Source organism: Oncorhynchus keta, chromosome 26 (genome assembly GCF_023373465.1).
Source record: "Oncorhynchus keta strain PuntledgeMale-10-30-2019 chromosome 26, Oket_V2, whole genome shotgun sequence".
Taxonomy (NCBI): Eukaryota; Metazoa; Chordata; class Actinopteri; order Salmoniformes; family Salmonidae; genus Oncorhynchus; species Oncorhynchus keta.
In genome coordinates, this window is record NC_068446.1 from 39,245,640 (window position 1) to 39,270,258 (window position 24,619).

At 41.4% G+C, this 24,619-nt stretch overlaps 1 protein-coding gene and 1 pseudogene across 1 annotated transcript; both read left to right on the plus strand.

Moving 5' to 3' along the window:
* Window positions 1–1,821: 1,821 nt before the first annotated feature.
* Window positions 1,822–10,660, plus strand: LOC118359370 (protein disulfide-isomerase A3-like). Its single transcript, XM_035737918.2, has 13 exons — window positions 1,822–2,159; window positions 3,583–3,661; window positions 3,843–3,960; window positions 4,066–4,173; window positions 4,304–4,433; window positions 7,103–7,219; window positions 7,519–7,644; window positions 7,921–8,103; window positions 8,585–8,693; window positions 8,941–9,069; window positions 9,153–9,232; window positions 9,348–9,405; window positions 10,174–10,660. Exons 1-13 carry the CDS (start codon window positions 2,026–2,028, stop codon window positions 10,279–10,281), a joined length of 1,479 nt encoding a protein of 492 aa, XP_035593811.1. The 5' UTR covers window positions 1,822–2,025; the 3' UTR covers window positions 10,282–10,660.
* Window positions 10,661–15,678: 5,018 nt separating this feature from the next.
* On the plus strand, window positions 15,679–19,281 carry LOC118359371 (apoptosis-enhancing nuclease-like; annotated as a pseudogene).
* The last annotated feature ends 5,338 nt before the right edge of the window (window positions 19,282–24,619 follow it).

Here is a 24,619-nt window from a genome sequence, read left to right on the forward strand (position 1 = left end):
AAACAGCAGAGGGAACACCCCCCTATCCACATCGATGGAACAGTAGTGGAGAGGGTAGCAAGTTTTAAGTTCCTCGGCATACACATCACAGACAAACTGAATTGGTCCACTCACACAGACAGCATCGTGAAGAAGGCGCAGCAGCGCCTCTTCAACCTCAGGAGGCTGAAGAAATTTGGCTTGTCACCAAAAGCACTCACAAACTTCTACAGATGCACAATCGAGAGCATCCTGGCAGGCTGTATCACCGCCTGGTACGGCAACTGCTCCGCCCTCAACCGTAAGGCTCTCCAGAGGGTAGTGAGGTCTGCACAACGCATCACCGGGGGCAAACTACCTGCCCTCCAGGACACCTACACCACCCGATGTTACAGGAAGGCCATAAAGATCATCAAGGACATCAACCACCCGAGCCACTGCCTGTTCACCCCGCTATCATCCAGAAGGCGAGGTCAGTACAGGTGCATCAAAGCTGGGACCGAGAGACTGAAAAACAGCTTCTATCTCAAGGCCATCAGACTGTTAAACAGCCACCACTAACATTGAGTGGCTGCTGCCAACACACTGACATTGACACTGACTCAACTCCAGCCACTTTAATAATGGGAATTGATGGGAAATGATGTAAATATATCACTAGCCACTTTAAACAATGCTACCTTATATAATGTTACTTACCCTACATTATTCATCTCATATGCATACGTATATACTGTACTCTATATCATCGACTGCATCCTTATGTAATACATGTATCACTAGCCACTTTAACTTTGCCACTTTGTTTACATACTCATCTCATATGTATATACTGTACTCGATACCATCTACTGTATCTTGCCTATGCTGCTCTGTACCATCACTCATTCATATATCCTTATGTACATATTCTTTATCCACTTACACTGTGTATAAGACAGTAGTTTTGGAATTGTTAGTTAGATTACTTGTTGGTTATTACTGCATTGTCGGAACTAGAAGCACAAGTATTTCGCTACACTCGCATTAACATCGGCTAACCATGTGTATTTGACAAATAACATTTGATTTATAGGGAGGAGGTCAAAGAACTGGCCGTGTGGTGACAGGACAACAACCCCCAATCCCTCAACGTGAGCAAGACAAAGAAGCTGATCGTGGACTACAGGAAAAGGCAGGCCGAACAGGCCCCCTTTAACATCAACGGGGCTGTAGTAGAGCGGGTCGAGAGTTTCAAATTTCTTGGTGTCCACATCACCAACGATCTATCATGCTCCAAACACACCAAGACAGTTGTGAAGAGGGCACGACAAAACCTTTTCCCCTCAGGAGACTGAAAAGACTTGGCATGGGTCCCCAGATCCTCAAAAAGTTCTACATCGAGAGCATCCTAACATGTTGCATCACCGCCTGGTATGGCAACTGCTCGGCATCTGACCGATAGGAGGGTTTTGCATATGGCCCAGTACATCACTGGGGCCAAGCTTCCTGTAATCCAGGAAATCCCATAAAATTGTCGGAGACTCCAGTCACCCAAGTCATAGACTGTTATGAACAGATATGAATAGGCAATGAACATAACAATATAGACTATTTTAATATCTGTGATTGTATGTTATTTTTCCAAAAAAATAACGTTTGTTTTACTGTATTTTAATTAATTGAGCTAAGGGATCAATAGCAGTATGATTTCTTTTCAATACAATTATTCACGATATAGCCAAGGAGATGAATGGAGATTGGTCGTGAACAAGGAAATAACGTGTGCCGGACTCTTATTGGCTGATTAAGACAGTATGACGCTGATTTAAACTCCAATGGTAAGATGCCACACTTGGGTTCCTTTGAGAAGCCCCGGTAATACACATCCTCACCACTAACCTTTTCTCTCTTTCGAACAGTGCCACCAACATTGGGCCTAGCGAGAAAGCCTTGTACATTAGGTTTCCCCCCCCCCCATTTTAAAAACAAGCTTTACATTTCTAATTGCGCCTCTTTTTTATTTTTTATTATTGCAGTATTTAGGAGACGTCGACGCGTTTTACAATGTTGAAATTGTTTTTCATTGTTGTTCTCGCCCGGGTTGCTCTGGCGAGTGATGTGATTGAATTCACGGATGACGATTTTGACAGTAAAATTGGAGACCACGGGATGATTCTCGTGGAATTCTTTGCGCCATGGTAAGATATACTAGCTGTGCGTTTCTGTATATCTTATACTGTTCAGTTACTCACGCAAGAGGAATAACATTGGCTTGTCCAAAAGGTTAATGGGCCTTTTTAGAATTGATATAAACGTGTGTTAACGTTCGCAAAATTGTGTCCTCCAACTGCATCTAGCTAGCTAGGTACTGTTACCTGGCTGATAATGGTTAGCTCATAGCCATGCACTTCCTAATATATCTAATTTGCCACAGCCTAGCCTTGTGACTCTCTTTTCTGCTCCCATTTGTTAAATGCACTTTACTACGCGTTATTAAATGTGTTCGCTAACTAGTTAAGTTAAGGTGTCTGGTTTGTTGGCTAACTAGTTGAGCCTGGCTATCCAGAACGTTTCATGTTTTAATAATAAATGGCCTAATTCGTAGTTTGTTTTGATCATTAGTTTACTAAGGTATCTTGTCTACCTCTGACTTTAACCTTAAGGCTAAATTATTAGCTATTACTATTGGAAATGACCTTAAAATGAAGTTAACAATAACCACGTCGGGGGCTTGGCCTGCCACTGTTGTAACCCTCTCTTTTGGGTTGTCACTCGTTAACGCAGCCACAAAGTAAAACATTGGCCATCTTAAAAATGGGTGAAAACGAAACATGTAGGGGGTTAGGTTTATAATCAGATTTTAAAAAGATAAATTATAGAAATGGGCGGGGCGTAGACATAATTATGCCGAGTGACGATCCACTCTTAGCAGAGTTGCCAAAATTCCGATGCATCCGGATTTCAAGGATGCAACTAAACTGAATGTGGCTTCTTCTCAGGGGTTTATTTTTTTACGCCTGCTACGTGGTCATTGCTAGAAGGATCCAGCGTTTGTCAATTTATTTTGTGCATTTTTATTTAAAGCTAGTCCTAACCTTAACCTAATTCTCCTAACCCGCTGCATACATTTTCCTAACCTGTCAAATCTGTTAATTCGACAAATGCTGGATCTCTTCTGGCGATGACCCTGCTAAATTCTATACCAGTGACAATATTAGTTTAGTTGTAACCTTATGATTGGTCAGTGAAGCTTGGGTGGCTACTCCCGATTGGTCCCCAAAACTTTTACATATTTAAACAATGCTGTCAAACTTGGGCAGGGCTTTTTCAGATAATCAGAGCAATCTATCCTTTTCAAGATGGGTGATCAGATTTGATTACTTCATACAGGTTTGTATTTTCCAAGCAATATGTGGATTTCCTTTCTCTCAAACCATTGCTGCTGCATTTATTTCACTGTCCATTTACACGTCAATTTGATCTATCACCGTGGTATCAAATTCTCCCTGCTTTTAACTACCACTAAGGCCTGAACGGTTCACTGCCTGGAAAGGCAACATAAAGTCCAAGATTTTATTGTTTTTACAGATGATCAGTTTACCTCGCTTGTTTGTCCTGTAGGTGTGGCCATTGTAAAAAACTAGCTCCGGAGTATGAGGTGGCAGCCACACGTCTGAAAGGCATCGTCGGATTGGCCAAGGTACTTCAGCCACTTAATGCACCTTACTTTTTTTGACCTTTTGGTCTTAAAAGGTTGTGTAGTAATACCCCACACTTATGTAAAGACAGCCATGTCCATAAGGTTTCTATAAACTGAGCTAGTTGCACAGTTTGTGCTCTAGGTCACACTTAAGTAATGGCCACCTGACATCGTGCTTTAGGTTGACTGCACAGTCCACAACAACGTGTGCCAGAAATACGGAGTCAGCGGTTACCCAACACTGAAGATCTTCAGAGATGGAGAGGACGCTGGTGCCTACGATGGACCCAGAAATGCGGGTATTTCGCCTTAACATTCAATATCGTCTTGTCCTGATGGGCTGAGTCACTGCCTGTTATCCACCTAATTACATGTTTTTGTATTTCAATTGTTCCTCTCGTCAGATGGAATTGTCAGCCATCTTAAAAAGCAGGCCGGCCCAGCTTCTGTGGAGCTCAAGACCGAGGCAGATTTCACAAAGTATGTCGGAGACCGTGACGCAAGTGTTGTGGGTAGGTTTTGCCTTAACGTTGAGTTCTGCATGAATAAACAAAACCAAATGACTGAGTAAAATGTCTGCTATTTGCCTTTGTCATCTGATATTTCACTGTATGCTGTGTTTCCTGTGTCTGTCATGTCCAGGTTTCTTTGCCGACAGTGGAAGCCCAGCCAAAGCAGAGTTCCTGAAGTCGGCCAGTGCCCTTCGAGAGTCCTTCCGCTTTGCACACACCAACTCAGAGGATCTTCTCCAGAAACATGGCGTAGAGGGAGAGTGAGTGTTCTCTGATCATTGGCTTGTTCATCCCTGTAAAGGGATGGTTTACTCAAAATACAAACATGTTTTCTCCACTGTAGGTGTAAGGTAAGTGGAAAATCATGTTAACTTGTATTTTAAGTGAACTGTCACTTTAATCAGGGACACAAACTAGTCACCTTCTGGTGAAATTCGCTGTTTTGAATCCAAAATAGGTGACGTACGTAAATCCAATGAGACGCTTAGGGGGGGGGGTTTATCACTACTGGCTGTAAGCGAACGAGTGATGCACATTTGGAGCAATACTGGCTGTATCCAAGGCTCAGCCAATCGTTACATAACAGAATGCAGCACGTGACTGAAGAGAGGAGACACAGCCAATGTGCTGCTAACAGCATCAGTGAGCGCTCTGGAAATACAGCAGTAGGGTGCAAAGGCAGTATGCCAGTTAATTTACTGCAGCGCGTCCCCTGAACAATAACGAAGAGGTAGGTGAGAAGCCTGACCACGGAGACGGGGTGAAATGAAGGTGATGAAGCGTACTTCATGAGCTGTAACTGGAAAAACAACTGGCATTTGGAAAGTTTGAGATGAGGGAGAAAGTGTGGTGGAACAAGTATTAGCATTGTTAAGTATCTTGTTAGCTGGATCGAATTCTCCTCAAGCTAGCCAGAGAAATGTTGAGCAACATTAGGTAACTTAGCATATCAAATAATTGAGTCAAATAATTGAGTCTATTGTTTGAAAATTAGCTGGCTAATAAAGTCAGATAGTTAGCTAACGTTAGTAACCTAACCAATTCGCTATAGTGTTAACTGGTATACGACTCCTTGCCATTCCTCATGTTATAACGCGTTAGTTGCTTACTGGACCGTGGCAATCTGTGTGAAATGTTACCTAGCTAACGAACTAACTACTATCTGTGATCAAATGTTTTCCCTCTACAGTATGTGGTTAATTTTCAGAATGAGAGAATTAAGTGAAAATTAGGAGTTTCAAGTGTAGCTGGAGCCTGTCTTAAACTGGATGCCACTGTAGAGTTGAAAGGAACACCACACACTTTCCCTCTTTAAATACAGTGGATAAAAAGAGGTATGCCAGGTGTCCTCTCTGCATGAAATAGATTATGCCAACATAGGGTATCGTGCCAGCAGAGCATGATACCCTATTGTAGAACAGATGTCCACAGGCAGACAGTGAACAATGTAGTAATGTGCAGTGTAGCACACAGATATTACTTTTGTGAGTGAGGGGGTGGTTATTTCATTTTTTTTACTCAGTGAACTTTATTTTTGCACACATGTAGCCTTGTGCACTTGATAGATGTCTACTATAGTGGCCACTATAATAGAGCAATTCTATTTATACTTTAAGATGATTTTTTTTCACAAGTGTGATATTTAGAAATGTGTGATCAAATGTTCTATTATAAAGGCTGTCATGGCCAACTGCAATAGTAGTGTATTGTGTTTTTTTCTTCTTCTCAAGACTTGTGTCATTTGCAGTAAAGTCTAGGCAACAAATGACATTGGGTTGCTTTCTTACATTATTTTAGCTCGGAGTCAGGGTCACACGAACCACTTTATTTTACAGACTGATCATGTAGAACATTCTTTGTTTAATTAGTTAAAACCTGCATTTTCCTGCATCCCCCCTATGTTTCAGTGCAAAAATGAAGTGTCACCTTTTTGGACCCTCACCAGTTTGCGTCCCTGGTTTAATAATGCTCACTATGTTTGCGTCCCTGGTTTAATAATGCTCACTATGTTTGCGTCCCTGGTTTAATAATGCTCACTGTTTGCGTCCCTGGTTTAATAATGCTCACTGTGTTTGCGTCCCTGGTTTAATAATGCTCACTGTGTTTGCGTCCCTGGTTTAATAATGCTCACTGCGTTTGCGTCCCTGGTTTAATAATGCTCACTGCGTTTGCGTCCCTGGTTTAATAATGCTCACTGCGTTTGCGTCCCTGGTTTAATAATGCTCACTGCGTTTGCGTCCCTGGTTTAATAATGCTCACTGTGTTTGCGTCCCTGGTTTAATAATGCTCACTGTTTGCGTCCCTGGTTTAATAATGCTCACTGTGTTTGCGTCCCTGGTTTAATAATGCTCACTGTGTTTGCGTCCCTGGTTTAATAATGCTCACTGTGTTTGCGTCCCTGGTTTAATAATGCTCACTGCGTTTGCGTCCCTGGTTTAATAATGCTCACTGCGTTTGCGTCCCTGGTTTAATAATGCTCACTGTGTTTGCGTCCCTGGTTTAATAATGCTCACTGTGTTTGCGTCCCTGGTTTAATAATGCTCACTGTGTTTGCGTCCCTGGTTTAATAATGCTCACTGTGTTTGCGTCCCTGGTTTAATAATGCTCACTGCGTTTGCGTCCCTGGTTTAATAATGCTCACTGCGTTTGCGTCCCTGGTTTAATAATGCTCACTGTTTGCGTCCCTGGTTTAATAATGCTCACTGTGTTTGCGTCCCTGGTTTAATAATGCTCACTGCGTTTGCGTCCCTGGTTTAATAATGCTCACTGCGTTTGCGTCCCTGGTTTAATAATGGCCACTGCGTTTGCGTCCCTGGTTTAATAATGCTCACTGTGTTTGCGTCCCTGGTTTAATAATGCTCACTGTGTTTGCGTCCCTGGTTTTGTGTAATCTGATGCCAGTATCATCTCGTGTTCTGTTTTATTGCAGGGGAATCATTCTGTTCCGTCCATCACGCCTCAACAACAAATTTGAAGAGAGCAGTGTGAAGTTCAGCGAGGACACGTTTACCAACGCCAAGATCAAGCCTTTCATCCAGGACAACATGTGAGTTTTACCACAATATGTTCTCCCTTTTGTGTTGCTGGCACTGGTGACTCTTTTTTTAGGCAGTTTTCAAGGGATTCTTCTTGAATTAATTCTTGGGAGACGCATGGACCAGTTAAGACCAATTTCTCTGTCAAGAGAAGCCTTTAAAAAATGTTTTTGTTCAATCCCACGGTCTAGAATGAGGGGATTGTTGTTTTTCTTGACAAGTTGTACCTCTAGTCTACTGCGTCTTGCATGCTGGCATTTTATGAAACAAGTTGTACCTCTTACACTGCATGTTTCTCTTTCTCCGTCAGCTTTGGAATGTGCCCCCACATGACTGACGACAACAAGGACCAAATGAAGGGCAAGGACCTGCTGGTGGCCTACTACGATGTGGACTACGAGAAGAATCCCAAAGGCTCCAACTACTGGAGGAACCGGTAGGGTCCCTAATAAATAACACTTAATCCCAGGAGGGAAGCTTCCTTTTGTCTCGTGTGCTATGTCTTATTAACGTGTAATCTCTCCAGCTGTCAGTCCCTAAGACTCAACTTGTACCTCATGTTGTGTACTCTGAAGGCTGGTTTCCTGGACACGGATGGTAAATCATGTTCAATGGAGATTTGCAACAGATTTGCATTTCAGTGGCCTACTTGGGATGCATGATAAATGTTCCAAGGCGTTGTTATATGCAATGAACCCAACTTCCTCTATAGGGTAATGAAGGTGGCTAAGGGTTTCCTGGACCAGGGGAACAAGCTGAACTTTGCCGTGGCCAGCAAGAACAGCTTTAGCCAAGACATTGCTGAGATGGGCCTGGACGCCAGCTCCGGGGAGCTTCCCGTGGTCGGTATCCGCACCGCCAAGGGAGACAAATACGTCATGACCGAGGAGTTCTCGTAAGTGTCACTTATCACCACACGACTCCAAATGGCACTTCGGACATGGTATCCCTTAGGATAGGGTGATGGACATTGGTGGATAATTTACTGGTTAAGAGTTTATTGATCAGACAAGTGCTACCTGTTATTTAACTAGGGAATTCACTTACTGTTTGTGTGTGCTCTCACTCACTCAGTCTAATCTGCCATAGAAAAGGAAGATTTTCAAGCATCCCTTGAAAAAATGTTAAAGGTTTTGGGGCTTTGTTGCCAAGTTTGACGTTTGAAACTCTGCAACAAAGGATATCAGCCAGAACTGCAGTTTAAAAGCAGACAAAGATTTATACACGTATTGTCTTACTACCAGCAAGTTCAATGTACACTTTCTACTGAAATATAGCAGCTCTAATGGGTCATGGTGCCCTCCTACAGGTAGAAACTTCCTGTGTCTGGGTTTTATTTCTCTACTGGTTCAGTACAATGCCTTGGGTTTTTACAGACGTGACGGCAAGGCCCTGGAGCGTTTTCTGCAGGACTACTTTGACGGCAAGCTGAAGCGTTACCTCAAGTCTGAGCCAATCCCTGAGAACAACGACGGCCCAGTCAAGGTGAGTCGGCGCTTGAGACTGACATTGCAAGTGGTTGGGCGCGCTCAAATCGGACAAAATGTATAATCGAAGCAGCAACTTCGATGGTTTCCAATTGGAGCAGTGTGTTTGGGGGAGGATCTGTTTGTGTTGCACTGTCTGACAGATGTCCCTGTTTTACTCTACAAAGAGGCATGGCTTTTCTAGGTTTGTCTGTGTAAACCATTCTTACCAAGGCCAACCCTTTCCATCCTTTGTTGTCCTCCAGACTGTGGTAGCTGAGAACTTTGACGCCATTGTGAACGAGGAGGACAAGGACGTGCTGATTGAGTTCTACGCCCCCTGGTGTGGTCACTGCAAGAGCCTGGAGCCCAAGTGGAAAGAGCTGGGAGAGAAGGTAAGGGCTACTGATTTGAAATTGTGATAATGGCCATTCTTCATTGGCATGTGATACTAACCCCCCCCCTTTCTACCTCGCAGCTGTCCAGTGATCCCAACATTGTCATCGCAAAGATGGATGCCACAGCCAATGACGTGCCATCCCAATACGAAGTCAGAGGGTGAGTGATACATTTCCAACAGTCATCACTATTTAGCAAGTGTTTGACATGCAGGCGGTGTACACATCATGGCTGTTGCTCCTTAATCATCATGCTTTTAAATTCCATGTTTCAGATTCCCCACCATCTTCTTCTCTCCAGCTGGACAGAAAATGAGCCCGAAGAAATACGAGGTTTGTCCCGAGTACACACACAACCCCAGATAGAACAATGACGCGTATTTCACCGGATGTATAAATGTGAAGCATCCGTTTGGCGTTTCCACTCACGACCAAATATGGTGATGAGAGGAAGCTCATTGGTTACCAGTGGGAGGATATGGAAGGAGATGAATTTTGGTTTACATTCTGCACATTTTCTCATCGGTGAAACAACCTTTGATCTCAATACTGTTTTTCTGTTCCCAAAACTAGAATCTGCTATGAACAGAGTATTTTCTATATTACATTTTATTTTGTCGACTTCACTCTTTGTTTAAAAAATTATTTAAAAAAAAAAAGTTTTTATTGTTTAGGAGTGAAAAGGCAAATTGAGGTATTGCGCACACGCTCTTCAGAGTAGGTGTTCCCTAACGGAAATATGCAAATGTGGACTAGAATACCCATAGGTTCTCGCTAACTGCTACTTGTTCTGCCCACTACAACTCATTTGTTCCCATTTGAAACAACTGCTTTGGTCTAGCTTGGTTTAGTTGTAAAAATAAAAATAAATCTTTGATATAAATGCAAATCATTAAAATTCAGACAAAATATTTACACAAGAAGCAATCTAATATCACAGTCAAACTCTGTTGTTTAGTTAAGTTCACCATTCTGCGACTCTCACTGTTAATAAACATCGTTCATAGAAGATTCCAAGGATACTCTACTCACATGTAGGTCTTATTGTGTCACATTGATGCTGCAGCTAACCTGGCTTGTCGATGTTTTTCTTTCTTTCAGGGAGGTCGTGAGGTCAGTGACTTCATCTCCTACCTGAAGGAGGAGGCCACCAACCCCCTGGTGGCTCAGGAAGAGGAGACGTCCAAGAAGAAGAAGATCGAGCTATAGAAGCTCAACTGGAGCCCACATTCCAAGGAGGGGAAAACACTGACAACTAAATTATATTCCAATCTTTAGTGAACTACAGAATGCTCTGAGCCCAGTTGAGATGAGGGTCCTGCCGCTCTGCGAACACTGTGGAAAGTGGCGATGGTGTCCAGGGCCTGCCTGAATATTTTTATTTTTTTTGTTGCCTCAATGAAATTGAGTTTATTTCCCCTGGTCTGTCTGTACCTCTGATGCACTTTGGTACAATAACAATTTCCAGTCATCTATTAGTTTATTATTTCTGGAAGAGGGGAGTTATGGTGAATTCCTTTTATTTTGTGCCACGTCTTTGTTTTTGTACATTTGAAAGGATTGTGAAATAAAAAGGCCCACAAAACCAGTATGTTTTGTTTGAATTTATGAGATGTGGCTCGTTTCTGAATTCCTTGAGGGGGGAGTGGTGGTGATCGAAATAAAAAAAATCTGGTATTTCTAAACTATATTCTTCCTGATTGGTACAGCGGTCCAAGTCACTAAAGACCCTGGTTTCGATTCCAGGCTGTATCACAACCGGCCGTGATTGGGAGTCACAGGGCGGGCGGCACAATTGTCCCAGTGTCTTCCAGGCGAGGGTTTGGCCGGGGTAGGCTGTCATGGTAAATAAGAATCGAACTGATTTGCCTAATTAAATGGTACATTAAATTACACGGGACCCATTCAATAAATGTAGTGTTGCACTTCTAACGGGCCTGTTTCCTGGACACAGCCCTGGCTAACTCCTGTACTGAAATGCTCAACAGAGCTACTGAAAGGTTGTTTTGGACCTGGTATCTGCTTGTTTCCAGGAAACTGGCCTTCATTGGAAGAGGCTACTTCCAGACACTGTGCTCAGTCTTTGTACTAAAGTAAAGTATCATGGTTTATTTTCATCTAGTGAAACACTGCCTTGCTTCTCAACGAAATTGAATAGTTTACACATTGTAGATGTTGCTGTGTAATTTCATTGATCCCAGAGCAGAGGTGTGAAAATCTGCTTTGACCACTGACAATTCCTATTGACGTGACTGGTGGTGCAGGGCAGAGATACTAGCAAGACAAAACACCCTAAATTTGACAACTGATTTTCTGGAAGTCAAAATGGATTTGAGCCAGCCATGATTACCTGACCCTGGGTTTTCCCACCTAGGGAAAAGTTGTTGAAAAGATGACAATACCCAACATCTACATTTGGTTCTGATTAAAAGGGGAAATGACTTAAATGTAATTTCAACATTTTATTGGACCTTTATTCAACTAAGTCATTTAAGCACAAATTCTTATTTACCATGACAGCCTACACCAGCCAAACCTTGACCTGCCCTATGGGACTGGAATCGATACAACCTGGAATTGAACCAGGGTCTGTAGTGACACCTCAAGCATTGTGATGCAGTGCCTTAGACTGCTGTGATACAGCCTGGGATGGAACCAGGGTCTGTCGTGACTCCCCTAGCACTGAGATGCAGTGCCTTAGACCTCTGGGATGGAACCAGGGTCTGTAGTGACTCCCCTAGCACTGAGATGCAGTGCCTTAGACCGCTGTGATACAGCCTGGGATGGAACCAGGGTCTGTAGTGATTCCTCTAGCACTGAGATGCAGTGCCTTAGACCGCTGTGATACAGCCTGGGATGGAACCAGGGTCTGTAGTGACTCCCCTAGCACTGAGATGTAGTGCCTTAGACCGATGGGCCACTTGGGAGCCCAAACATGCTTGCATACTCATGGACACGGTATCAAAAATTGGTCTATGAACAATTTTATTAACCATCATACATCACTCCAGTATTCATTTTTATTTACAACATTCAAGAGCTAATTTTATTTATTTCACTACTGAAGAAGCCTGACTCAAATCACCTGATATTTCAAACATCCAAAATGCATTAATTGTTCCATGCCTCGTTAAGTGCCAATAGTTATTAACAAAAGGGGTTTTCATTCGGTTTTGCTATTTTATATTTACATTTCATGTAACATTTAATCATTATTTATGCAAACCAACAATTATACTGTTTACAAATAATGGAGTAAAACAAGTTTATATTTTTACCCTTAATCAATGGCATCAACATATTGATAAACCAATGAACAAATATGTGAAAAACAGTAAAAATTCAGTATATATCTTTCACCTTGTCAAAATTGTGCATGATATACACTTAGTGTACAAGACATTATAGACACCTGCTGTTTCCATGACAGACTGACCAGGTGAAAGCAATGATCCCTTATTGATGTCACTTGTTAAATCCACTTCAATCAGTGTAGATGAAGGGGAGGAGACAGGTTACTGAAGGATTTATAAGCCTTGAGACATGGATCGTGTATGTGTGCAATTCAGAGGGTGAATGGGAAAGACAAAAATATTTCAGTGCCTATGAACGGGGTAGTAGGTGCACTCAATATTAGGAAGGTGTTCTTAATATTTTGCACACTCAGTAAATTTAATATCACTTTTCAACCAATCCAGTGCATTTTTGTTAAATTAAAAATTGAGAAATCAACAATATGTCAAAGGATTTAACTAAACAACAACCTTCACTCCAAATCAAAACTCCAAACCTACAACCTGATTTTGGACGATATTACCTGGAATGCTTCTTACACCCAAGGATTATTATTCCCAAACTATACAGCAAATGTTCTAGGAAGCAAACAGAAACCTGAAAACTCCATCCAACCTGGAACCGAGTGAGTAATGCTTAGTCTGAAGCTATTTTTTACTTTCAAAAGCCAAGAAGGAAAATACATTACAATGATATTTTACTTTATAAAGGACTGAAAGCTACCAATCTTGCCAGGGCAAAGAGATACAACTTCAGTTAGCACTGACTTGTGAAGCGAGAGGTGTCGAAGCCTTTGAGCCCAACAACTGGCAGGCTACCCCACCCAGGCTACCCCACCCAGGCTACCCCACCCAGGCTACCCCACCCAGGCTACCCACCCAGGCTACCCCACCCAAACCCAGAGGCCTTGAAGCCCCCTCCTGCTGTTCAGAGACTGGCATTTTCTACAAGAAATCTGCCTCCAGAAATAAAAACTTCTCCCAAGTGGGTGTGACATCACTCCCGGCTTTACCAGGGGCACGCTTGAAGTGCTCTCCCACAGCTCTGCGTACAACATGTCATGTTCTGTGCCTTTGCCATTGCATTTCTTGACCGCCCCTGCAACACAGAAATAAACCTTTAGTTATAGTATATAAAACACTCAAAGTAATGGATATGTGGCATCTATGGCCTCGGTTATACCCGGGTACGTAAATGCAACTTCTGTCATCCGATCACTCCAAGCTGCATTAGGTGTGGATATGCGAAAGTCACATTGTGTTCGCAATAGGTCAATATCTGCCAGGACAGGCATTGCGCTCGGAATTGAGTCTAGATGCAATCAGGCCACTGAATATGAACAAGCAATGAACAGAGATGTGGGGAAAAGCACATTATATACAAATGACCTTGATAATAACAAAGAACACGTGTGTGTCTGATGGGAAATAAACTTTTATACAACCCAACAGGGGTGAGAAATTACATGAATATCGGTGGACAACTTGCATTAGTGTAAATGAACATAGATGATGGAACATATTCCCTTTTTCTTATGAGATGAATCGCTATGGTGACAAATATTTACCATTTAAACCATGTGTAACCTCTCACCTCACTGGCTGTAGAAGTGTTCTGACTAGCCAATCGCTCAACAGTTATCAGAATGAGCTCCACCCTCACTGGGTCCTCAGACGAGAGGAAGGCTGGGGAGGGATGGAGGGACGGAGAGATGGAGGGACGGAGGGATGGAGGGACGGAAGGATCAATTCATCAATCATTCAACAAGTCAGTAAAATAACGAGAACGTTGATAAGCTTAAATATCCATCTCCCATCCATGGAGAGACCTATATGCTGTATCTTACCCTCCAGACGGTGGCGCAGCGGTCTTAGGCACTGCATCTCAGTACTAGAGATGTCACTACAGACCCTGGTTCAATTCCAGGCTGTATCACAACCGTCTGTGATTGGGAGTCCCATAGGGCAACGCACAATTGGCCCAGTGTGGTTTTTGTTTGGCCAGAGTAGGCCGTCACTGTAAATAAGAATTTGTTCTTAACTGACCTGGTCAGTGAGGGGTGAGCGAATCATCACTGGTTCATTCAAACACAGGCCAGGGGCAAAAATGTACTTTTTGTTTTACCAGACACTGTGGCAGGCCACTCAGATTACATTCCCCCAAAAAACAAAAAACAGATGCCCATTCATTAATGTTTCTAAAACAAGAAATGACCAGTGTATTTTAACCAAAATATTAGATGAGACAAAATGTTCAGCTGCCCCTTTAAGGGCTGGAGGTTACCGTGGCCACTTGAGTCGTGTCACGAGTGTCTGTGAGATCTGACTGCTAGGGCATCTCTTCGCTGTCAGTTGAAGCAGCAGACTCAAACTAACGTTGAAAAACAATCGAGCTTGTGAACAAAACAATGTAAAGAGCCAAGAAACACGCGGACAAAGTCTCACATTGTACACTTTAGAGTAAATAAGACCAACGTTTGTGTCTGTGTACAGCGCCTCCAAAAATGAATCTATCAGCACTTCACTCAGAGCACAAAAGTCTCCTGCCAGGCAGTGTTGCCACAGAACAATGCGAGGTGTTGCTGCCTGAGGTGGGATATAGGATTCCTATTTATTTGTGCAATTAGCAGCAATGAAGCAACACAGCAGAAATGCTTTGAAAACAGCTACTGCAGAATTTTTCTACAGTAAATCGTAGGATGGTACAGCCTGACATGATACTGCCTGACATGGTACAGCCTGGAATGGTACTGCCTAGGATGGTACAGCCTGACATGATACTGCCTGACATGGTACAGCTTGACATGATACTGCCTGACATGGTACAGCCTGACATGATACTGCCTTAGATGGTGCCTGAGATGTTACTGCCTGAGATGTTACTGCCTAGGATGGTACTGTAGCTGTGGTAGAAAGTTGATTTGCGATGTTCTGCATTTATCAGAGTGCCATCAGGTAGCCTGATTTCAGATGTGTCGATTTTTAAACAGGATTTTTTAATACATTTTTATTTGTATTTAACATTTAAGGTTAAGGTAATTGCAACGCATGTATCCAGGAGAGGGCAACATTGTTGCTGTTTTTCAATACAATTTGTTGACGTGAATGTTCTTCCGTAAAATGACTGACAGCGGCTCAGGAGTTGGTATTCTTCTTTGATTGGTAGAAATGCATGAAAGGTAAATTATATAATCCAATCAGAGTTGAATGCGAACCCCAAAGGCGGGATTTACCAGCGCACAAGCCAATCAGTGCCAAGTTATTAACATTTGTAGAGTGTTCCAGACGGGCGCACATGCCAGTAGAGGTATGGTATGCTACCAATGTTTTAGGATATTATTTGTTTGCAAAGCGTTTTGGTTAGTCAATGTCTCTATCAAGCTAGCTAAGCATGTATCGTATGGTTGTGGTTTTTGACGGCATTTTGATTGTTCATGTGATTTTGCCACGTTGGTAACACGTTGTCAGAGCACGCGCGTTAGCTTAGCCAATGATGACAGATACAATGTTGCTAGTGTTTGCGTCATGGTAAGACACACATGTATATTTAAAGGAAAATACCACTCAAACGATCTTTTAATATTTGTTTCATTAGTTCGCGGATACAGTCCCAACATGTTTTGCCGATCAGCGGTCAAGTTTTCAAGATGTAGAACTTTCCAAATACAGTAAGCGTCACAATGAGGTGCAAACATTTCGGGGTTGTATCATCAGTGGACTAATGTATTTTCCCTTTAAGTAACGATGTGAGGTCAAAGTTGCAGATTCTCTACTTGCGTATCTATTTAGCGTTTAAAAATAAAATAATTAATTAATGAGCTGGCAGCATTGTTTTGTTTGTTGCAGATAAACTACAAGAACAAGAACAATGTTTGAAGCGGGGACTTCAATTAGAAGTAAAACCCATCGCAATTATTGGGGACTGATCTACAAGTATAGATATTTATAGATATTTATCCCGGAACGCAATGCTCCTTCATAATGTTGAGAATGCCAGAACACGAAAGAAGCATCAACACAAATGATAAAATCAGCAATCCAAGGAAAGGGACAGAGGAAAACATTGAAATGCTGGACAAATTACCTGAGAGACACACCTGTCTAGAAGTTGGTAGCACCCTAAAACCCACAGACTCATGGACTAATTTGGTTAAATGGGGAGTAACCCCTATTGTACAGGGTTCGCTAATACCTGCTTTTGGGGACAACAGGGTAGCCAACCTGCAGACTTCAGTAGGCAAAAAGCTGGTTGCGGCTGCTCTAAGTAAACGATGGGAGGTGGACAGTGGGTTCTTTTCTGAGGCCAGCCCACCAGCTAGTGGACACCGTTCTTCCTGCCACAACATGTGCCCGACCAATGTGGTGGCTATAGACTGTGAGATGGTTGGCACTGGGCTAGGTGGGCGCACTAGTGAATTGGCACGCTGTAGCTTGGTGGATTACCATGGCAACGTCCTGTACGATAAGTACATCCGTCCGTGCCAGCCTGTGACCGACTACAGGACCCGTTGGAGTGGCATCCAGAGGCACCATTTACAGAACGCTCTGCCCTTCCCAGAGGCTAGGACCGAGGTGAGCAATGAGACCATAACCACCTGGCTTTGGCATTAACTCTTCTTTTGAGTTCTTTACTTTGTGGGAAAAGAGCAATCTGTATGCTAGAAAGCCCAACTGGACATAGATTTCAACTGTTAGTCTCTAAGCAAATGCAACCATTTATGATTTGGTTTATTTTGTGTGCATACTCTCATTGGTAATTATTTATAAAATTGAACCTTTATTAAAATAGGCAAGTCAGTTAAGAACAAATTCTTATTTACAATGACTGCCTAGGAACAGTGGGTTTAACTGCCTTGTTCAGGGGCAGAATTACAGATGTGACCGACTACAGGACCCGACTTCCAGACCTTGTTAGCTCGGGGATTCGATCTAGCAACCTTTCAGTTACTGTCCCAAAGCTCTAACCACCAGGCTACCTGCCACCTCTACACTCTAACCACCAGGCAACGTGCCACCTTTACACTCTAACCACCAGGCAACGTGCCACCTCTACACTCTAACCACCAGGCTACCTGCCACCTCTACACTCTAACCACCAGGCTACCTGCCACCTCTACACTCTAACCACCAGGCAACGTGCCACCTTTACACTCTAACCACCAGGCAACGTGCCACCTCTACACTCTAACCACCAGGCTACCTGCCACCTCTACACTCTAACCACCAGGCTACCTGCCACCTCTACACTCTAACCACCAGGCTACCTGCCACCTCTACACTCTAACCACCAGGCTACCTGCCACCTCTACACTCTAACCACCAGGCTACCTGCCACCTCTACACTCTAACCACCAGGCTACCTGCCACCTCTACACTCTAACCACCAGGCTACGTGCCACCTCTACACTCTAACCACCAGGCAACGTGCCACCTCTACACTCTAACCACCAGGCTACGTGCCGCCCCAATGGTAATGGACACCAATACTAACCAGTCTGCTTTCCTTGTCCAGATACTACGAATACTGGAGGGGACAGTAGTGATTGGCCACGCTCTGTATAACGACTTCCAGGCCTTAGACTTGACACACCCAGGTCACATGATCAGGGACACCAGTGGCACGCGTCTGCTCAGACAACTGTCTGGCTTCTCCACAAAGCGCTGCGTCTCACTCAAGATCCTGACAAACGGCCTCCTAAACAGGAAAATACAGGTGAGTGCTCCCTGCCTTCTAGGTGTTTTTTGGTGACCATTTTTTTTAAAACATCTTGAGGTTAGAGATCTGAATAGAACGACAGATCATAACAGCCTTGACAGTGTTTGGGTTGGTCAGGGGGGTGTCAAACTTTGTCATTTTGACTCTGAGGACCAATGATCTTTCTCTTCCCTAACAGGTTGGAAGAAAGGGCCACAGTTCAGTGGAGGATGCTCTGGCTTCTTTGGACCTGTATAAACTAGTGGAGAGGGAGTGGGAACAGGACATGCGAGACAGAATGAGGGACTGGGACATAGGCACTCTCCCAGACCCCGCTACCTCAAATCACTACATGCAGGACCAATACTGGCCAGAGGACTTGACTGAGGGCAGTCGGTGAGGATAGTACTAGGCCAAGGGTAATAAGTCAAATGATTAAAGTTGCCAAGCCTGGCAGTATGGTTTAGTCAGTAACAAGTGTTTTTCTGACTGGTTATTAACTCAATCATCCAAGCTAGGAGGGGTTGTCTCTTCAGCCATTTGGTGTAGCCTGCAGCGTTCAGCCCGGCAGCCGCTGGGGACAACAGGTGTGTGTGTGTGTACGAGGTGTGTGTGTACGAGGTGTGTGTGTACGAGGTGTGTGTGTACGAGGTGTGTGTGTACGTACGTACCCTTTAGCAGACACTTTTATCCAAAGCGACTTAGTCAAGTGCTTACATTTTTGTGTATGAGTGGCCCTGGGAATCGAACCCACAACCCTGGCATTGCAAGCACCATGCTGTACCAAACTCTGGACTAAGGTTTTATGCAAGGTGAAATCATGGTTCTGTCTGGACGTACATTCAGTAAAAAAAAAATGGAGGCTGTTGAGGGGAGGACGGCTCATAATAATGGCTGGAATGGTGCCAATGGAATGGCATCAAAAACATGGAAACCATGGAAACCATGTGTTTGACGTATTTTTGATACCATTCCGCTCCAGGCATTACTACAAGCCGGTCATCGCCAATTAAGGTGCAACCAACCTTCTGTGGTCCTAAATGACTTAGAGGTTGTTAAGCAGAATGTTTCCTCTTGTACTTTTAGAGTTGATGCTGTGTAACTTATTCAAGTTAGTGAACAATACTGCCAACTTCGTGTTTTCTGTCGCTACTCCAGGAAGGTCCTGCTGTGCCCTAATTGAATATCAATATATTAAAATAATCTACTAAATGTATTGTGCACTGTCTGAACTGGACTTAAACTGCAAATTTGTTTTTAAATTTCTCTTTCATTTTCTCTTTTGGAGTCTTGACCTACTAGCACATCTTCTGAATTTAGAATTCTAAATGTTCCACATCAGAACACATACTTTGTCCCTTCTGAATTTAGAATTCTAAATGTTCCACATCAGAACACATACTTTGTCCCTACTGAACTTAGAATTCTAAATGTTCCACATCAGAACACATACTTTATCCCTACTGAATTTAGAATTCTAAATGTTCCACATCAGAACACATACTTTGTCCCTTCTGAATTTAGAATTCTAAATGTTCCACATCAGAACACATACTTTGTCCCTACTGAATTTAGAATTCTAAATGTTCCACATCAGAACACATACTTTGTCCCTTCTGAATTTAGAATTCTAAATGTTTCACATCAGAACACGTACTTTGTCCCTTCTGAATTTAGAATTCTAAATGTTCCACATCAGAACACATACTTTGTCCCTTCTGAATTTAGAATTCTAAATGTTTCACATCAGAACACGTACTTTATCCCTTCTGAATTTAGAATTCTAAATGTTCCACATCAGAACACATACTTTGTCCCTTCTGAATTTAGAATTCTAAATGTTCTACATCAGAACACATACTTTGTCCCTTCTGAATTTAGAATTCTAAATGTTCCACATCAGAACACATACTTTGTCCCCAGTCTCGAAAGCCTTTTGTTTCCTCTGATGGAAATAGTTTTTTTCCCCCCAGTCTTTAATACTGATTTCCTGACTCCCACTTGTTTTAGTTTTTTTACCCTCAAACTATGTGGGAGTGCAAGCCTTAAAAAATAATGGTTTCAATCTTTTTGTTTCAAAACCTTTGGTGACATGTCAAATGTATGTCCTCTTGTCTTTCATATAATCAGCTTTCCTCTAGAGACCCTATAAGTTGTTCAGGTGAAAGGCACGACTGCAGATGCAGTTACTATGGGAAATCAAATGTCCACTGATGTTAAACGGACGAGCAGACCGGTCTTGGGCAGGTGCTGCAGTGCCTCTTCTGGATGTACGCTGCAGCATGATGCGTCAGATCTACAGTACTTGTCAAAAGTTTGGACACCAAGGGTTTTTCTGAATTTTGTACTATTTTCTACATTGTAGAATAATAGTGGAGATGTCAAAACTATGAAATGACACATATGGAATCATGGAACCAGAAGTGTTAAATCAAAATATATATTTGAGATTCTTCAAGTAGCCACCCTTTGCCTTGACAGCTTGGCACACTTGGCATTTCCTCAAGCAGCTTAATGAGGAATGCTTTTGTAACAGTCATGAAATTCCCACATATGCTGAGCACTTGTTGGCTGCTTTTCCTTCACTCTGCTGTCCGACTCATCCCAAACCATCTCGATTGGGTTGTGGTCGGGTGATTGTGGAGGCCAGGTCATCTGATGCAGCACTCCATCACTCTCCTTGGTCAAATTGCCCTTACACAGCCTGGAGGTGTGTTTTGGTTCGTTGTCCTGTTGAAAAACAAATCACAAACCAGATGGGATGGTGTATTTCTGTCGAATGCTGTGGTAGCCATGCTGGTTAAGTGCCTTGAATTTTAAATAAATCACTGATAGTGTCAACCGCAAAGTACCATCACACCACCTCCATGCTTCACAGTGGGAATCACACATACCGAGTTTATCCGTTCACCATGTCTGCGTCTCACAAAGACATTGCTGTTGGAACCCAGAATCTCAAATTTGGACTCATCAGACCAAAGGACAGATTTCCAAAAGTCTAATGTCCATTGCTTGTGTTTCTTCGCCCAAACGAGTCTTCTTCTTATTGGTGTCATTTAGTAGTGTTTTTTTTTTTTTTTTTTTACAGCAATTTGACCATGAATGTCTGATTCACGCAGTCGTTGCATTATATAGGTGCATTATATACAGTGGGTGTTTTATATAGGTGCATTATATACAGTAGGTGTATTATATAGGTGCATTATATACAGTAGGTGTATTATATACAGTGGGTGTTTTATATAGGTGCCTTATATACAGTAGGTGCATTATATACAGTAGGTGTATTATATAGGTGTATTATATACAGTGGGTGTTTTATATAGGTGCATTATATACAGTAGGTGCATTATAGACAGTATTTTTATATAGCTGCATTATATACAGTAGGTGTATTATATAGGTGCATTATATACAGTAGGTGTATTATATAGGTGCATTATATACAGTATGTGCATTATATACAGTAGGTGTATTATATAGGTGCATTATGTACAGTAGGTGTATTATATAGGTGCATTATATACTGTAGGTGTATTATATACAGTGGGTGTATTATATAGGTGCATTATATACAGTAGGTGTATTATATACAGTATGTGTATTATATAGGTGCATTATATACAGTATGTGTATTATATAGGTGCATTATATACAGTGGGTGTATTATATACAGTATGTGTATTATATAGGTGCATTATATACAGTGGGTGTATTATATGTGTATTATATAGGTACATTATATACAGTAGGTGCATTATAGACAGTATTTTTATATAGCTGCATTATATACAGTAGGTGTATTATATAGGTGCATTATATACAGTAGGTGTATTATATAGGTGCATTATATACAGTAGGTGCATTATATACAGTAGGTGTATTATATAGGTGCATTATGTACAGTAGGTGTATTATATAGGTGCATTATATACAGTAGGTGTATTATATACAGTGGGTGTATTATATAGGTGCATTATATACAGTAGGTGTATTATATACAGTATGTGTATTATATAGGTGCATTATATACAGTATGTGTATTATATAGGTGCATTATATACAGTGGGTGTATATGTGTATTATATAGGTGCATTATATACAGTAGGTATATTATATAGGTGCATTATATACAGTAGGTGTATTATATATAGGTGCATTATATACAGTAGGTGTATTATATACAGTATGTGTATTATATAGGTGCATTATATACAGTGGGTGTATTATATGTGTATTATATAGGTACATTATATACAGTAGGTGCATTATAGACAGTATTTTTATATACAGTAGGTGTATTATATAGGTGCATTATATACAGTAGGTGTATTATATAGGTGCATTATATACAGTAGGTGCATTGTATACAGTAGGTGTATTATATAGGTGCATTATGTACAGTAGGTGTATTATATAGGTGCATTATATACAGTAGGTGTATTATATACAGTGGGTGTATTATATAGGTGCATTATATACAGTAGGTGTATTATATAAAGTATGTGTATTATATAGGTGCATTATATACAGTATGTGTATTATATAGGTGCATTATATACAGTGGGTGTATATGTGTATTATATAGGTGCATTATATACAGTAGGTATATTATATAGGTGCATTATATACAGTAGGTGCAGTATATACAGTAGGTGTATTATATATAGGTGCATTATATACAGTAGGTGTATTATATACAGTATGTGTATTATATAGGTGCATTATATACAGTGGGTGTATTATATGTGTATTATATAGGAACATTATATACAGTAGGTGTATTATATAGGTGCATTATATACAGTAGGTGTATTATATAGGTGCATTATATACAGCAGGTGTATTATATACAGTATGTGTATTATATAGGTGCATTATATACAGTGGGTTTATTATATGTGTATTATATAGGTGCATTATATACAGTAGGTGCATTATATACAGTAGGTGCATTATATACAGTGGGTGTATTATATAGGTGCATTATATACAGTAGGTGTATTATATACAGTTGGTGTATTATATAGGTGCATTATATACAGTTGGTGTATTATATAGGTGCATTATATACAGTGGGTGTATTATATACAGTAGGTGTATTATATACAGTAGGTGCATTATATACAGTAGGTGTATTATATAGGTGCATTATATACAGTATGTGTATTATATAGCTGCATTATATACAGTAGGTGCATTATATACAGTAGGTGTATTATATAGGTGCATTATATACAGTAGGTGCATTATATACAGTAGGTGTATTATATACAGTAGGTATATTATATAGGTGCATTATATACAGTAGGTGCATTATATACAGTAGGTGCATTATATACAGTAGGTGTATTATATACAGTTGGTGTATTATATAGGTGCATTATATACAGTTGGTGTATTATATAGGTGCATTATATACAGTGGGTGTATTATATAGGTGCATTATATACAGTAGGTGTATTATATACAGTAGGTGCATTATATACAGTAGGTGTATTATATAGGTGCATTATATACAGTATGTGTATTATATAGCTGCATTATATACAGTAGGTGCATTATATACAGTAGGTGTATTATATAGGTGCATTATATACAGTAGGTGTATTATATAGGTGCATTATATACAGTAGGTGTATTATATAGGTGCATTATATACAGTAGGTGTATTATATACGTATTATATACAGTAGGTGTATTATATAGGTGCATTATATACAGTAGGTGTATTATATAGGTGCATTATATACAGTATTATTAGACTGTATTATATAGGTGCATTATATACAGTAGGTGTATTATATAGGTGCATTATATACAGTAGGTGTATTATATTCTCAGAATTTGTCCAGTCGTGATGCTGGATGTCTTTCTTTGTTCGTTTACTCATTTTACTGTATAAAGTTCTTTAAGACCTTTGATTATATATGGTGCCACTATCTGTGGTGCTGCCGGTTTGCTTGCACACACACACACACACACACACACACACACACACCAGTCCCGAGCATGGGAATACGGAGCCAGGCATTGTGCTGCCATTCGGGTTGATTTCGTCACACAGACTCCCCCATTGAGCGGATCAGACCTGGTTTAAGAGATTACTCCTGCTCCACCATTGCATCAGTTACATTTTGGGGTTGAAGGGGCTCACTACCAAATATCCTTCATCTGCTTTATACTGTAACACACATGCTTCGCCCTGTAGCTCTCTACTTCACTTCCTAAGTCATTTATTTCCCCACCCACTGACACACTCGCTAATTGCATTGTTCCTCAATGTTTCCCATGCTAAGAACCAAAGACCACAACTAATACCTAGATTTGTATTTAACTCTGGAATGCTGAATCACTCAGTTCATTTCACTTCAACCACCCTTTCACGTTTTCTAACCCTCGTTCTTATCACGGTTAAAATAGGGGACTATGTAACAAACTCTACGTTATATAAACACGGCACTATTCTACAGGCTTTGCATTGTGTCACCACAGAGCATGTGTGTAACACTTTGACGATATAGAACATAAGAATGTTATATTCCCTATGGGAAAAACC

Bases quoted from the DNA above. Each gene is read 5' to 3' on its own strand.
- LOC118359370 (XM_035737918.2), top strand. From the start codon at position 2,026: ATGTTGAAATTGTTTTTCATTGTTGTTCTCGCCCGGGTTGCTCTGGCG. The intron at 9,233-9,347 runs GTGAGTGATACA...TCCATGTTTCAG, and splicing joins TCCCAATACGAAGTCAGAGG to ATTCCCCACCATCTTCTTCT. The intron at 9,406-10,173 runs GTTTGTCCCGAG...TCTTTCTTTCAG, and splicing joins TGAGCCCGAAGAAATACGAG to GGAGGTCGTGAGGTCAGTGA.